The sequence below is a fragment of the Brachyistius frenatus genome, unplaced genomic scaffold (assembly GCF_029030835.1).
Source record: "Brachyistius frenatus isolate BFR_SWC_R1_liver_20210118 unplaced genomic scaffold, ASM2903083v1 Contig_10, whole genome shotgun sequence".
Taxonomy (NCBI): Eukaryota; Metazoa; Chordata; class Actinopteri; family Embiotocidae; genus Brachyistius; species Brachyistius frenatus.
The window spans coordinates 7,083,852-7,097,481 of record NW_027210609.1 but is presented as its reverse complement, the minus strand read 5'-3'; the positions used below and the strand labels follow the sequence as shown (position 1 = coordinate 7,097,481).

At 39.7% G+C, this 13,630-nt stretch overlaps 1 protein-coding gene across 1 annotated transcript in view; it reads left to right on the top strand.

Moving 5' to 3' along the window:
* The first annotated feature begins 1,071 nt into the window (after nucleotides 1-1,071).
* Nucleotides 1,072-13,630, top strand: part of LOC138616672 (metabotropic glutamate receptor 4-like) — a 127,764-nt gene continuing 115,205 nt past the window's right edge. Inside the window, exon 1 of the mRNA XM_069691153.1 lies at nucleotides 1,072-2,119. Coding sequence (XP_069547254.1) covers nucleotides 1,550-2,119 — 570 coding nt within the window. The 5' untranslated portion in view covers nucleotides 1,072-1,549. The remainder of the gene's footprint in view (nucleotides 2,120-13,630) is intronic.

The following is a 13,630-nucleotide window of genomic DNA, read 5'->3' as shown; positions in this document are numbered from 1 at the left end:
TGCATCCAGATCACTGCTCACAAAAGCTTGTGTAACTCGGGGGCTGATTTTCTTCAAGCGACGACACCTGAGGTACTTACTCCCAAAGTTATAGCCTCTCTGTGCTGCCTGCGCGCACCGTTCCCGCGCAACAGGAGCAGTCTCTGGACTTATTGATCCACCCTCATACAGTTGCAGACTAATTTCTCAGGTCTTAATTCCAGTTGTTTGTTGCATGTCGTTTCAACCCTGCAAGGCACAGCCCTACATAAGTCAGTTGATTTCCATTTTAATTGTAGAGCACAATTCATACACGGGTAAACTCAATATGCTTTGTACAACATCCCACACAACATAATACAGAATTTTAAAAACACAATTTTTATTTAAACCTACATTCTCTTCCTACTTCAACACTCACACGTGAATTGCAACAGGCCACATATAAATTCCTATCTAATATATGTAATTGATCGTGCCTGTTGTGGAGATACCAAGGTATTGCTGGAGCGGTCCATTCAGCACAAGGAGCACTTTTGTCAACAGCTTATTCAGTCCTTATTAACTTCCCTTAATGTTTCTAATCATTTAACAGGATTTCAAGAAGTCTGTAATGTGGCAACAACAGTGATACGTTGTCGAGTAAATTATAATTTCTCTGCAAAGTACTGAGACGGAATCGCAGTCTAAGTGCCAATGCCGGTAGCAATCTTGTGTTTATCAACCATAAACAGTCAGTACTTTTACATTTTTGATTTTAACCAAATTGACAGAGAACATGGGCAATGTCACAGCATTGTGAAAGTGGCTGATTGTGCCTGCTGACAAGGTTGATGGGTGAAAATGAAGCATGTGGGATCTGACTCTTAGCCCTGTCAACCTTGGGAGCCTATGGCAACCTTTTGAATTCAAAATGGCAGATGTAGGCAGACTGTATCAGAGAAATAAATTAGTTTGGGAGCAGAAACAGAAAAGTTAAGCAAAAAAAAGAGGTATTGAAAAACTCATACCAATACAAATCCTCCTGCCTCTTTCCTGTTTTCTCTGTGCACTGTCTCACTTCTCTTCTCTTTTTCATCTTTCAGGAATTCACTCTGAAGCCTGTGGACCTAAGCAGGCCTGAGGGCTCTGACATATACCAAATCCCTGCCCAGGGGAAAAGGGGAGATTAAAAACTTCTGATTGAGGTGGAAAGGAAAGAGAGACGGAGAGAGGGTGGAGGAAACGAGGAAAAAAAAGCTTATCGCTCACCTTTGTTCTTACTAATGCCCCAAGTGAAGGATCTCCGTAGGCAAGTGAATACCAGCAGACACGAGAACCGCTGCCCATCACAGTGGTCAGAGGATGGAGTGAGGGAGTGAAAGAAGAGAAGAGAACAGGATTACATCCTGTGAAAGAGCCAAGCTCATATTCTCCATTAATTGAATGCCTGGGAGAGAGAAGAGACATGAGAGGAAGCCTGTTCTGTGCCAACTGCTTCAAGAGGTACTGCAATTAACCCTCTGGCCATCATAAAAGAATACCTGGCCATTGTTGTTTTCTGATTGCTGGCTTTGGTTGTACAGTGTGGATGTGTGCTTGGACTGTGGTCATGTTTCAGCACCCAGCGTGTAGACCGGATCGGACCGGCTGTCAAAGAAACAACCTGATTCTGCCGCTGCTGCTGCTGCTGCTGCTTCTCCACAGCTCCCTCAAGGCCACTCAGGCTGCCAAACCCAAAGGGCCAGGACACACACATTTGAACTCCATCCGCATCGACGGAGATATCTCCTTAGGTGGGCTCTTCCCAGTACATGCTAGGGGCCACGATGGCAAGCCATGTGGGGAGCTGAAAAAGGAGAAGGGTATACATAGACTGGAGGCAATGCTCTTTGCCCTTGACCGCATCAATAATGACAATAATCTACTGCCTAACATCACACTGGGAGCACGAATCCTGGACACCTGTTCCAGGGACACTCACGCCTTGGAGCAGTCGCTCACCTTCGTGCAAGCTCTGATTGAGAAGGACGGCACAGATGTCAAATGTCTCAGCGGGGGCGTGCCCATCATCACCAAACCTGAGAGGGTGGTGGGCGTCATCGGAGCCTCCTCAAGTTCTGTGTCCATCATGGTGGCCAACATACTACGCCTGTTCAAGGTAAGATATCAGCACTGTTTTTTTTTTTTTAAATTTGGCTTGATTGTTCACTTGTTGGTATGAATCAAATGCAGAGACGAGAACTGGAGCTGCGCTTGATGTTGAATACTGAAAGTCTGCATGAAATGGAAAACTGTGATATTTTTTGGTGTATTGATTGTCTTATATACAGTATTTGCTTGAATAATTAATAACGCTGGCTGAAAAACAGCACGAGCTGCTGAGCAGTGTGAGAGAACAATATGCGTTAGATATCTGCTGCCACACAATGGACACTTTAGAGAGGAGATCCCTTGGTAAATCTCATCATTCTTACTGTTGCCCCGGAGGAGTTGGTTGCTAAGCAGTGAGAGGTTTTGCCTATTACAATACACACTTGATTTCTTTCATTTTTACCACATAGCCTTTCTCTCTGTCAGTGTGGTGTTTCATCTGCTTACACTATGGAAAACAATATGTTCTCTTCATGGACATTGGGACTTTTTATTGATTATTTAACACGTACAGTATTTTAGGTTGCGGCCAGTCAGACATGGCAGGCGTAATAGTTCTTTCTTCTTTACTGAAGGTGTGATTGCTATTCACCGCTCGGCTCACAGCAAAGTAATACACCTTTTTGTTTTTACTTTAGATAGAATCTTTAAAAAAAATAAAATGTAAGTACTATCATGTGTTTGAAATGGCTTTATCTCTATAATTGGTACTGGCGAGGTAGTAGCTTATTTCATTTCTGTGTTAATTAAAACAAGTGACTCCTTGGTCAACACTCAGATTTACAAAACGGCTTCAAATAGTATTTCAAATGCTCTGTGACAATCCTGACTCTAAAGTTTAACATCACATTGATCATGCACAAAAGTACATGTCCAATCCAAACAGCACTTCCTCCAGTCTTGTTTAAAAGTACTGCAATGTCAGAGGTCTGCTCAGTCACAGAACAACATCCCTGCAGCTGATTCAGTGTCTTGCTTAAGGACACTTCAACAGGCCTTGTGTTTATACTCATAACACAGGACACTCACATTACTGACTGCATCACTTCAAATATAATTACATCCTTTTTAGAGGCCATCAGTGTTGACAGTTGTCAGTAGAGGGGCTGCAGATTCAACTTGAAGCATACTGCTGGACATTATTTAAATGCACTGTCTCTACACAGAGTCTGGATGGAAATAGGAAGCAAAGGAGCAGGAGTCACATGCTATTTCTTTAAAAAAAAACATTGTGCGAAAATGGCATTTCCTTGCCTGCCTTGAATGATTTAAACCTCAGCAACAAGGAGGAAACTGGTAAAATGTCAAAAAGACAAATACATTTGGTGAATTCCCTCAAATCAATGTGTTAGTTGGACCCTTAGCTAGCCCAAGTAATTTCAGCGGATCAATAAGGCAGCAATAATAGCAGCACAGCAACATGATATGTACATGGATTGTCTAGTCTGGACTCGATTATCATGTGAGATGTCCTCCCCCCCCCCCCTTCGATTTAAGCTTTCTGTATCTATAGAAAAATGTCAAGAACAACAGAATTATTAGCTGCGATGCATGTAAGCCTTGCTTAGGAGTTGTTTCAGAACCATGGACAGGGCCGTTGCTGTGTGCTGGTGCTGCACTGTGATGGTACTGAAACGGAGCGGAGGAGATCGATACACAGACGGAACACGTGACGTAGTTCAGTGTCTCGGCCTGCTTGCTTTTTGTGATGGCAAATATAACTTTCAGCCGTAATTCTTTTTTTTTTCCTCCCATTGTGGCGATCCACAGACAAGAAAGGAAATGACAGGGAAGTGAAGGAGCACAGAGAGAGCCGTAAGCCCTAAAAACAGCTGTTTCAACGTGCTTCCCCATGCTGATTTTAAGTGATAATTATGAGTAGATGATGCTTTGTTTGTGACGACAGTTATTACTTATTGGTTTTGTCCAATGTGCTCCAAGCATGCATTCCATAACATTTTCTCTCGCCCTGTCCCACAATAACAGCTCCCTCTCTGTATTCTTGGACCTCCTGATTTACAAATTTAGCACTGGATATCTTGTTTGTAGGTGTACAGAACTCCAGTGTAATTGGACAGAAGCCATGAATACTACAGCATGAGTTATGATTCTAGGTGAAATGTATTGATGTTGTATTTATTTAAAAAAAAAAAAAAATAATGTGAGTGGAAAACCAAAAGTAGGACTCACTTTGTTAAATAACCTCAATATAAAGTCTGAATCAACGAGTGGATTTGGGAAAACTGATTTGGGTGCAATTAAAGATTTTGGTGAGATGAATACGAGACTGTTTTTTTTATGCATCTTTATACATTAGTTAGTCTAATACTCCACAGGACCAGCCTGCAGTCTATGTATTATTTGATAAGCTCCCTGATTGTACAGTGTTACAAACCACACGGGATGTATACTTGTCACAGCTCACGGCGTTAATCAGAGAAAATCCAGTGTGACAGAACTCGCCCACTAAAACAAGGTTTTGTACATCTTTTATATATTTTAATGTATGCACTTTTGAGTCTTTTATTCTGTCAGCGTGGTAATGGATCTATGCATGGGCGTGTTTCATATATACTCGTAGAAAATGTATTCGGGCATACAAAGCCCTATGAATGAACTCTATATTTCTCTCTGTCTGCTACTCATAATAAATGCTTATATGTGCACTCGCACAGGTAAGAGTCAGTGTGGGCCACAGTAATGAGCCTCTCCTGCAGCGCAACCTTGAGCCCACTCGGAAGGAAGCCTCAAGTCCTTCGTCATTAGCACAGCATTCGCTCCATCTTAATTAATGCACGTAAGCGTTGTCCTTGCATATTTGATCTGGATTTCTCTGATTTCTTTTCTCTTTATCCTCAACGTATATATTGGCATTCCCCTCTCCTGCTTTTGTACAGTTTTAGACAGCTGGAAGTTTAGAAAGCAGATCCAGTTTGACCGCTGATTGAATAGATCAACATGGTGGTATTTCGCCAGTTCATCTTCAGTCAGTGTCGTTTGAGCTTCGGGTCGCAATATTGAAAATCAAACTCTTTCCACGGCTGTGGCCAATCAATCAGCATCCACCCTAATTGAATAGCGGTCATTACAACAATCAAAAAAAGAGAGTGAGCTTGTCGACGTGATGTAAAGTAGTCTGGTCGGTAACATAGATTAAACGGTAAACCTATAATGGAGAGTGGTGTGTGGTCATTTAGGCGGGGCCTCGAGTTACGACTTCCCAGGGATCCACAGGTCATCCAGGTGCCAGCTGGTTACCCCGGCCCTGATGGACCGGCTTGTGGCCCCGGAAGGTTTTAACTTTACAGCCGTCTCATAATGTACTCTGCGCCAGTGAGACATCATTTGCAGCATGATCTAGCATGCAGTGGGAGGAAGGACAACCGCATCTACCAGCACTGTGGCCAGACATAAATGTTTGCTTTAAATGGAGGCAATGCATGCACACGAGTACCAGCTCAGCATGCTGATGAAGACGAGCTGATTCTTAGACATGTAGACATACACTTGAGTACATACTTGTACACACACACACACACACACACACACACACACACACACACACACACACACACACACACACACACACACACACACACACACACACACACACACACACACACACACACACACACACACACACACACACCTTGTGTGTATGAACACAACACACAACCCTAAATAAAAGCAATCGAGCACACTTGCTTGATTTTAAAGCCAGCAGCAGCACCAGCCACCCTGGTGTAGTTAGCAGGTTTACAGAAAAGTGTTTCCTCAGTACTCAGCTGCATACAGATGTGGTCCAGAGCAGCTTGATGAATATTTTACTCCAACCTTATGTAACGGTAACACAGGGACCAGGAGCTGCAGCTCAACAACATTTTAGCGGTAGTTCAGCTGAGAAGTGGGAGCTGCCGTGACATGCATTTGGAGAAAAGATAATATATGATCACAGTCTATGTTGGATGATTACATTATTCATTTGCAAAGCAGATGTGTTCACAAAGTTAACACACATCTCCTACAGCAGAGATTACACTAGAGTCTGTCCTTCCTGATTACATCTCTAGCTCAGCAGAAGGTCCTGAAAGGGATTTCCTCTCTCAACCCAAACATTGCAAAAAGTGTGGCTCTTGTGCAATGGAAAGAAAAAGTATACTTTTCAATTTTATTTGTTTGATTCTGTGGCGCACATGAGTAGAACAATAGAGAGGCAGTGACCTAGAAATAAGAAGCTCAGAGTGCTCTAGCCTTTAATGCTCACTGAAAAGCATTTCACTGGCTCCTTGTACTAACATTACCATTTACTGCTGGCTGGACAGAACATCTCACTTTCACTGAATGGCTAGTTTCTGTAGTAAAGAGTGCAGAGAGGAGTACAAAACTATCTATTTAGAGGAGGAAAAGGATTTTCATGCAAGATCACACGCGTCCCACTCATTCTGACATTTTCCCTTACCCTCAGTTCACGTTCTTGTTTCTAAGTTCCACATTAGACCTATAGAAGCTGACCCACTGAAGTGTTGTTTATGCATCTGCACATTGTAAATAATCTACCTGCGATTTCTAAAGGTCTCGGAAAGAAAAACAAAACACTGATACCTCCATTTGATCCTGACCTGTGCTGTTACTACGCTACTCTCACATGGCATTTCTCTCGTCGTTTGGCAAGTTAATCGGTGCGATATATGCTTTCAACTGTGAACAAAAAAATAAAGCACGCTGTATTTAGTGCTTAGGGTGTGATTACCACCATAGATAGTTAATAGTTGATTACAGATCGCCTTGAGCAACTATTTCAAGCCCTATTCCTCATGAATCATTTTTGGGTTTTGTACATGATAACATTGCTGGTAAAAGCATGTAAATTATCAACCACTGTGTTGAATAATATATGGTAAGGCTATCTACTCCAATCTAATGCAATGAACCAAGACATATCAGGGGACTCTTGCTGAAGAACATACAACACATTTTTGGTATAAAAAGGATATTTCAGACACCCTTATAAAGTCAGATTCATAGGTGGAAGTTGTTAATGGTTGCTTTTATTAATATTTCTTTTGCTACTATGACTCATTTCTCTGTGTGTGTGTGTGTTTGTGTGTTTTATATATATATATATATATATATATATATATATATATATACATATGTGTGTGTGCGTGCTCACTTGCTTGGGAAAAGTCACTTGTAGTAAAAGCTGCAATTAGGTGACAGCTTGTAAGGTAAAAGCTTTCGGTGTTTATCTCATTCAAAGTTAAGTGTATACAGTGGAGACCCAGTCACACAGCAATCTGTGGAGAGGATTGCGGATATCAGTAGCAGTTGACAGACTCTTTCATGGTTCCTTGAGTGAGCGAGCTGATCCAGTCTGCAGCTGTTTTGTGGTCGAAGCAGCACCACATTCCTCTTTCCCAGAGGTGCTCACCATCTGCTTTGTTTCAACCTCTTTAAGCGAGTTAATGGTTATTTCCCCCCAGTTGATCCTCTGCTTCTCTACGCATTTCAGTTTCAGAGCAGTTTGGTAACATCAGTTAATGTTAGGCTGCGTTGATCAGTTAATATACCACGACACCTCAAACCTTTCTTCTTTTTTTCCCTAGTGAGAAAACATGGAGGAATCTAAAGGTTGATTTTGCATCTAGAGAAGAAAAAAAAGCTCTATTGGTTCATCTTTCACATTACAATTAAAGGTCCAGTGTGTAGGTTTTAGGTCACCTGTCTATTTGTCACAGCTTCAGTCTTTGCTGTGATTATAGCCTGAAAAACTTGTTTGCATTAATATTTGAGAACAGTGGTTACGAGGCCTCAAGTTCGGATTTTGGCCGTCGCCATGTTGCTAGTTCGGAGCGGTTTGGAGACACAAGTGACCACATTTGGACACGCTGGGGAGGAGTAACCCGACTGCACCTGTCAATCAACAGACACGTCCCCAAAACACCGCTTTTTAAGGCTTATTTTCTCATTATTGCCTGGATTATTCTCATATGGACCACCACAAAATGAATAAGAAGGAGCGACATTAGCTAACAACACCAAAGTAACTTGAGGAAAAAATATATTGACTTTGTATTCTATGGAGCCGGAGTTTTTTCTTTTAAGCCCACCTCCTGCAGCACTCTGTGGTATTGCAGCTTAAGACACTGTCGCATCTGCCTCATTTTACAGACCTGGAAACTACGTCCACTTTTATAGACAGTCTATGGTGCGGACTAATCAGGGACCAATAGTCTTAATGCAATGACGTGGAAGTAGTTCCAACAGTGCAGACAGTGGAAAAGTTTCTGTGGACAACATATGGTGTATAGTGGTCAATGCCAATTGGTTAAAGGCTGCTCCAATAGTGTAGCTCATTAGGATGCAACGACTGGAAACGATCTCCAGTGGAGTCTGTTCAGACCCACATATTCACACAGTGTTATCAGTGACTGGTAACACCAGACTACGATTTCAGGAGATCAGTTGGCAAAACTGTAATATAATATTCATAATTATGTTTTCATCACTGTTAGTCGTTACCTGAGAATGAACCCTTCGTATGTACATTGTAGAAACATGGCAGTGCAACATGAAAACTCCCAGTGTCTCTGCTGAGGGACTTGTCTCTCGAGTTTCGTGGCCACTTAAGTATTAGGTATCACTAAATCCTACACTCTGGTCCTTTAACCTACAGACTTTGTACTGAGAAGCTATCTATCAATTTTTTTTTTTTAAGTATATCCTAATGAACCTAAGATCCATCAACGCTTTGCCAGCTTTTCAAAACTTTATTTGAATAGCATTTTATCTTTTAGCCACTGGGCTTGTACTCATTTGGAATGAAGCAATAACTTCAGATGACCTTCTATAGAAAATTTAATCAAATCTACAAAGTTAAATGAATGCTTTTGGTGTTAAATTAGAATTTGGACCCAGACTGAATGAGATTAGAGGTGAAAAAAAGAAAATCTAGCTCCAGAATTGTATTCTATTTCTGTCTGTGTGTTTCTGTAAGTTTATAAAATGGATTCTAAGTTTGATGGCTCTTAAAATATAACATGAGTGGTTTTATTTTATGAGGCGCTTTTTCATTTTCTTTACACAGAGTTTCATCACTGCCTGGATGAAAATTAGTTACCCTGTCTATTGCATTTCATCATTGCGATTGCCTGTGCTTTTAAGGACTCTAGAGATAATATGGTTTCCTTAGATAATCGGTCCTTCAATATGTAATGCATTTATATACATTTTAACCTTGTTTTGGCCCGCATATGGTGAGTACTTACAACATGACAAACTGGGTCATGAAGTTCCATGCTTCATCTCACCTTGTTCTGTTTTATTCCCCTGCAAACCTTCCAGTGACACAGTAGACTGACAGCCCTGTGCCAAAATTGATTTAGCAGCTCATTTGGGGGAATGACAGCTAAATCAAGATTAACTAGTATCAGCCCATTGAGGCATCTCACTTCAAACAGGCCTGCTCATTTAGTGAGCCGGTGACAACATGATTGTTCACATTGACTACTTCACTGTGAAGTTATAAACACCAATTTTTGCTTGCTTTACATATACTTCAGTTTCATGCAACAAGGTGACAAGTTTAAACTTGCCAGAATTGTCGATGAAGTGAATTTTGTGTAGTTTGTGATGTGAGCTGCTTCCGATACGCATGACTGCAACAAAACGGTTTCATTTACAGACAGTTTCATGTCACATGTATAAGTAGATTTCCAATAAGAATATTGCATCATTATTACTTCAGTCATTTCTTTCTTCGAAGGTGGATCCTGCAACACCAATGGAAAGATAGTATAGGGCATTGTTCCTTTGTAATTTCAAAATGGGAGCCTTTTTGGCCAGACTACTGTAAATCATTGTGGGAGCTGCAGATAATAATCCTCTTCACTTCAATGATATTTTTCCATTTTCTGTATTTTTCTATGCCACGTTTTTTTTTCCTCCCTCCCTTCCCCTCTCCTCCCTGTCCTCCAACTACTCCATTAACAAAATTCTAACTGTCTGATTGTGCAACTATTAAACCTTCAGCTTTCTCTCTCCATTATTTTATATTTAATATATGTACAGTAATAGTATTGATCTGTTTCAGTTTTTTATTTTTGATCAACCAGAGATTATTAGACTCGGTAACCTGTAGTTCAGTGACCAGAAGAGAAGCTTCAGCCTCATCTTTGTCTTTTCGTTCTGCTCATGCACTCTCTGCATGCACCTACAGTGCAAGGCCTCAACACATAAGAAGGTCATTTTGTTGAAAGAGGTTTTTTCTTCTGATTTGGTCAAGTTCTAAATCAGACCTCCCAAAAATTTCAGCTTTTCACAGAATGGCAGTGATTTTTTTTGGAGCCATTTTCTGTAGGTTTTGTAGGCTAGATAGAAGGTTTATTCACATTCAGGTCTTTTGTAAAGTTTTTAGTAGGTGACCCAATTGCTAAGTGTATAGGTCAGCAGTGAGTCCCAGGTTAGATTCCCAGCTGGCCGGACCATTACTGTGTCTCATTTGCCTCCTCTCATTTCCCAAACCGCAATAATAAAGGATAAAATGCCAAAAAATAATCTTCAAAAAAACGTTTATGCTAGTGACCCCTTCAATCAAAGCTTTGCGACTCCATGGTCACTAGTTGAATTTGTGCACCAGTTAAAAAAAAGAAGAGATCTTTCTCTTATCTTCAAGTGCTCTGTAATCTTGTATAATGCTGATTTATTGAGTCCAGAGGAAGAACAAATCAAAGAACAGATTAAAGTGTGAAAAGATTGCACAACTCTTTGACAGCATGTTTTCATGTGTTTCGATTCTTATCTTGTGAGTCCTTGCAGGGCTTTCCCGGGCTGAAAACCACTGTTTTCGGTTGTTAGTTTAGTTTGGCCTCAATTGCTGCTCACAGCTTAAGTGTCAGCAGGACCCTTGTGTTTCATTCAAAGAGTCAGAATAAAACAACATTTATTGATCCCCAGAGGAGAACTTCACATCCCAGACAGCTATTCAAAAAAGGAATTGGACACAATAAGCAATTGAGGAAATGCCATTCAGAAGGTGTATAGATTATATACAATATATAAGCCAGATATATAATTTGTACAAATAGCTGTGAATATTTATGTAAAAAAGTAATGAGTGTTATATTACTTGTACTGTTATTATTTAGGTTGAAAAAAGACTCGTACTGGAGTTGTGAATGGTATTGGTAGCTTATAAAATATACGTTTTGTTATATAGTAAATAGTTAATGCAACTATAGATGCAATGCATCAGTATGTTGAGTATAGCAATATGTACTCAATAGTCTGTATTAAATAGTGTTCATTATTTAGTACTACAGTAAATATATATTTGGAATATCCTGACCTTAGGACTGCTACTATGTATTTATATCCACCTATTTACAATATTTGCACATTTCAAATAGTGACCCAGACAATTCATACAATCCACATTTAACTTGAACATGAAGGACAGTAGGATATAAATATATAAGTCCTGTGGACTGAAGGGACAAAACACAGTTTGATGTATTCATGCATTAAGTCCTCTTAAATGAAAATATGTGTAATTGACACATTACAGTGACATAATAGAGTAACCGTTCAAATGAAATCTCAGCTCTGTCCTTGCATCCCAGGATATAGCACACAATTATTGCCTGATTTTCTACATGTGTTCTTATGCTGCTAGATGAGTAAGCATTGATTCATGATGACTCATCTGTCTGAAAAAGAAAAGTTCTGACAACACACAGAGGCACAAGACAGACAGTTTAGATTAACGCCAATGTATACATCGAGGTTTCTCAAATACGGGATTTAAATGCTTTTTAAATCAGAAGCAAGTTTTTATAACATTATTTATGATTATTTGAAATATCTTTTGTTTCTTTTTAATTTTTTTCATTAAAGGAAGATTACTGGAGGCAGGTGTCTGTTCTCTCTGTAGGATTTGTGTGAGCTACACAGTGTGTATTCCCGTATAATTATATTGTTTTAGTCTGTAACTACATTTTGCCTTAGTCATGATCTCATCTAGCCCAATACAGGCGACTGATTCGCGATGCAAATGAGACGTAACAACATTACTGTATCGTCAAGAGTTGACAAACATTCAATGGGAATTCAGATCCAGACCTTCCACCATCTGTCACTTTTTTTTTTTATACATGCCAACCACTCTCATGTTTGTCTGTGTCTGTGGGTGGTTGTGTTTCAACACATAAATGCCTGTGTTTCTTACATTCTCCCATCTATTGGGCACACCTTTTCATTTAAACATGAACATAAAAACAAACATCTTAGAAACAGTCTGTATTCCCTCATGGTTCAATACACTTTCAGCAGAAACAGGTTTGCACCTAACAGAATCCACTAATGTAGATTTCTTTGAAAAAAGTAAAAACTGCAGTAGTGTAGATGTGTTGCTTTTAGTAAATCATTGAATGGCACAGCAGCAAAAGTTATAACTTCCATGTTCTGTATGTCGTTTCTTAAATACCAGCCATGTAGCCTAATCATAAACTGTGATGTTGAACTCATTTTGTGGCTCTTCACCTGCCTCACCTGAGTTGCAGGTGAGCAGAGCTCTGAATTCCTCCCCAGATGGCGAGAATGTTCAGCTATTTAAAGTGGAATGAAGTCGCACTTCAGTCTACTTATTAGGATACGAACAGATTTGTTGTTGTGGCACTGTTACTACAAGCAGTTGCATTTGGAAAAAACAGGAAATAGCTTCATCTTTCGTCCGAATTTTCCATCTGTTGTGCTAAATTAGAAAAATGCCTCCTCACATTATTTCTCAGATGGTTTGGTATCATGATTATTTCTTCAAAGCTCACTAGTTTCCTCTATTTTTAGTCAACAAAAAGAATGGTTGTTTAGTTTAAGGAAAGGGAAATGGCTTAGATGCGTAGATGTAATATGACAGTCCATGCTGGAGTACAAGCAGGAACTGTTTCACAATCACTAGATTGAACACAACATTTTTAAGGGTCTTTATTATTAGCAATAAAAAGTGAAAAAAAAAAAAAAGTGTCATCAACTCTATTAAAAGCTAAGATTCATTGAATAAAGAAGCAGTTAGTTGTTTACTTCCATCTTTTCAGGAGATACATTTTCTGTAACCTCTCACTATTCATGGTGAACAAGTAAAATTATCCGGGGTAGATTTCAGAGGATACCAAAGCTGCAATCGCTTAAATCTAGTTTGACAATTTACTCAAAATATTTGAATCAACAATGGCACTGATGACAGTCCAGCTATTCCAGAACAGTCGTGGGCAGTACACAGCTTTAATGTAGGAGGAAACTTTATCTTCAAAATAACATAAAATAACCTAATGCATGTTTTTTCCCATTAAGTCATTTTTTTATGGAGAGCTCATCTCTTTTGTTGAGTCCCTAAACTGAAAAAACATAGCGAAAGTCAAGTTGAAACTCTTTCTGAAGGAAGCAAAAAATTAAGAAGAATGCATTGTGATAAATTCATTTATCCTTCTTCAAACTGCATCGTCTGCAAATTTCTTTTATCAAA